Genomic DNA, 2,833 nt, shown 5'->3' on the forward strand with positions numbered 1-2,833 from the left:
TTTATTTAATGTTAAAATAATATATATTGATATCGAAAAATTAATAGTAAAATATAAAAAAATTGTTAACGAAAATTTTGGTAAAATTATAATTTAATAATTAAAACATTATTGAAGGATATCTTAGAAAAAAAATTTAATCAATAAAAAAAATAATTTATTCAAAAATATTTAGATAAGAAAAATATAATGATAAAAAATAAAATTTTTGCTAAAGAATATTTTTATAAAAGATAATTTATTTTTTCTTGAAAAATGGATAAAGTTAATATTAATTAACACAAAAAACGGATTAAGGATTAAAGAGGAAGTTTTTTAAAAGTTACAAGGGAGGGGAATATATATTTTATAAATAGAAGGGAAGGAAGTATCATTTTAGTATCTCATAGATGAGGAAAATGGTATTTTTTCTATATTTTTTTGGTAATTATTGCTTATTTAGATAAGCAAAATATAATGATAAAAAATAAAATTTTTGCTAAAGAATATTTTTATAAAAGATAATTTATTTTTTCTTGAAAAATGGATAAAGTTAATATTAATTAACACAAAAAATTTAAAACGGATTAAAGAGGAAGTTTTTTAAAAGTTACAAGGGAGGGGAATATATATTTTATAAATAGAAGGGAAGGAAGTATCATTTTAGTATCTCATAGATGAGGAAAATGGTATTTTTTCTATATTTTTTTGGTAGTGGGAAATTATTGCTTTACCCTCAATCATTCAAGAATACTTATAGCAAGTTTATGCTTTTAAATTATTAAATGTACAACTAGTGGTTAGATAACATAAATCATAATGTATGTGTTGTTACCTAAACTTTTAGAATTTTAGGAAAAATGAGTATCTCACGTTGTATTAGACTATTAGGATATCTATGACTAAAATATCTAAAATTTAATCATGGTATGTTCTGTTCTTATCTTTTTTAAAAAAAAACATAAAAATTTATCTTTTATAGTACTATAAAAAAAATAAAAAATATATATAAGATATCATTTCTCACTAAGTGTAACAATGATAAGTTTATTATATATTGTAGTACTAATGTACTATGTACTATGTGTATGTGTAACCATATTATAAATGTGCCTTCAAAACAAAACAAAACCAAAAGCAAAAACTATAAAAGTATAAATGCAAAATTAATGTATGTTGTCGACTTGTCGTCTCTCACAAAGTCTTTGGTATCAAATCTTAAAAGATTATTTTTTTAGAGTTTAGATCCTTGAATTAAAATATAAAATAAATGCATGCAGAGGCTATATGAATTGGGAGCAAGAAGGATTATGGTAACTGGTACAGGACCATTAGGTTGTGTTCCAGCAGAGTTATCTCAACATAGCAGAAATGGAGAATGTTATGCACCGCTTCAAGAAGCTTCTGATTTGTTCAACCCTCAACTCTTTCAACTCATTAATCAACTCAACTCTGAAATTGGTTCTGATGTCTATATTTCTGCAAATGCCTTTGCCATGAATATGGATTTTATTGGTAATCCACAACAATTTGGTACGTACTTTATTCAAAGAAATTAAAGTATGCGGGGAAATTAATATTATTATCAGTAATAATAATAAAGAAAAGACGATAAGTTAAGGTAGATATTATAAGTAGAATGACTCGTTATTATTGCATGCATTAATAATATTACCCAACCCATACCCAAGTGTAGATAGATAGATGGAGTTAAATAATTGTGATATCAATAGTTGGTTTCCACTTTACTACTGGAATATAATTGTACTACAGTTGGGTAGTGGGTACAAATATTGTTTAACTTGGTTGTTGAGGGGAATTAATGTCTCTGTAAATCATAGGTGTATAGTATTAATATATCATTCAAATTATTTTATTTAATATTTAAGAAATTATCATTCATTAGCTGATATTTTATATACAAATTAAAGTAAACAATATAAAGAATAAACACCCACTCTAATCAGTTGGAAAAATCAAAATTGAACACGCACATATATCTTATTATTTTGTTATGAATTACAAAATTGTTCCTTGTTAAAATATGTGAAGTATGCTTGATTGTTAAGAAATTAATAAAACTTTTATTTTATATATATATATATATATATATATATATATATATATATATATATATTCTTGAAATTCATGTTTTATTAACAAAAAATAATATATGTAGCTTAAAATAATTGGGGCATTTACGAATTAGGTTTGTCCTATTCACTGACTTCACCTCAATCATCACTGACCTTACCTTACCCTTTTGGATATTTTGGTATTTTTCTTGCTATAAATGAAGGAAAGCTAATCTGATTGGAAACATGATGGTTTTTACTTTACTTGGTAAAAAACACATTTATTTTTCCATGACCCCAGGCAATAGAAAATCAAATAGAGAAATAATTCATTCAACTTGTAACGGTGCAGGATTTATAACATCAAAAGTAGCATGCTGTGGTCAAGGACCGTACAATGGGATTGGACTATGCACACCAATATCAAACTTGTGTCCAAACAGAGATTTGTATGCATTCTGGGACCCCTTCCATCCCAGCGAGAGAGCCAACAGAATCATTGTTGACAGGTTCATGATCGGTGACTCCACATACATGCATCCCATGAATCTCAGCACCATTATGCTCTTGGATTCATCATCCACCTAGCTACCTAGCTAGTTATAATAATATTATGTTATTAATTGCGTATCATTGTCTATTAGCTAGTATTATAAGAAATTTATTGGAAAAGAATGCAATTCGTAAAGAATTTTTGTTTTTTGTTTTTTGTTTTTTTAGTGAAAGTTTATTTCAGAAAGACGGATAGAGTAAATCATTGTTGTGTTTCTATAGTTAAA

General features: G+C 25.8%; 1 protein-coding gene across 1 annotated transcript in view; it reads left to right on the plus strand.

Annotated features, from left to right (window-relative positions):
- Nucleotides 1-2,754, plus strand: part of LOC107647985 (GDSL esterase/lipase LTL1) — a 5,586-nt gene extending 2,832 nt beyond the window's left edge. Inside the window, exons 4-5 of the mRNA XM_021104145.1 lie at nucleotides 1,260-1,512; nucleotides 2,407-2,754. Of these exons, the coding sequence (XP_020959804.1) occupies nucleotides 1,260-1,512; nucleotides 2,407-2,642 (489 nt within the window). The 3' untranslated portion in view covers nucleotides 2,643-2,754. The remainder of the gene's footprint in view (nucleotides 1-1,259; nucleotides 1,513-2,406) is intronic.

This window comes from Arachis ipaensis, chromosome B06 (genome assembly GCF_000816755.2).
Source record: "Arachis ipaensis cultivar K30076 chromosome B06, Araip1.1, whole genome shotgun sequence".
NCBI lineage: Eukaryota > Viridiplantae > Streptophyta > Magnoliopsida > Fabales > Fabaceae > Arachis > Arachis ipaensis.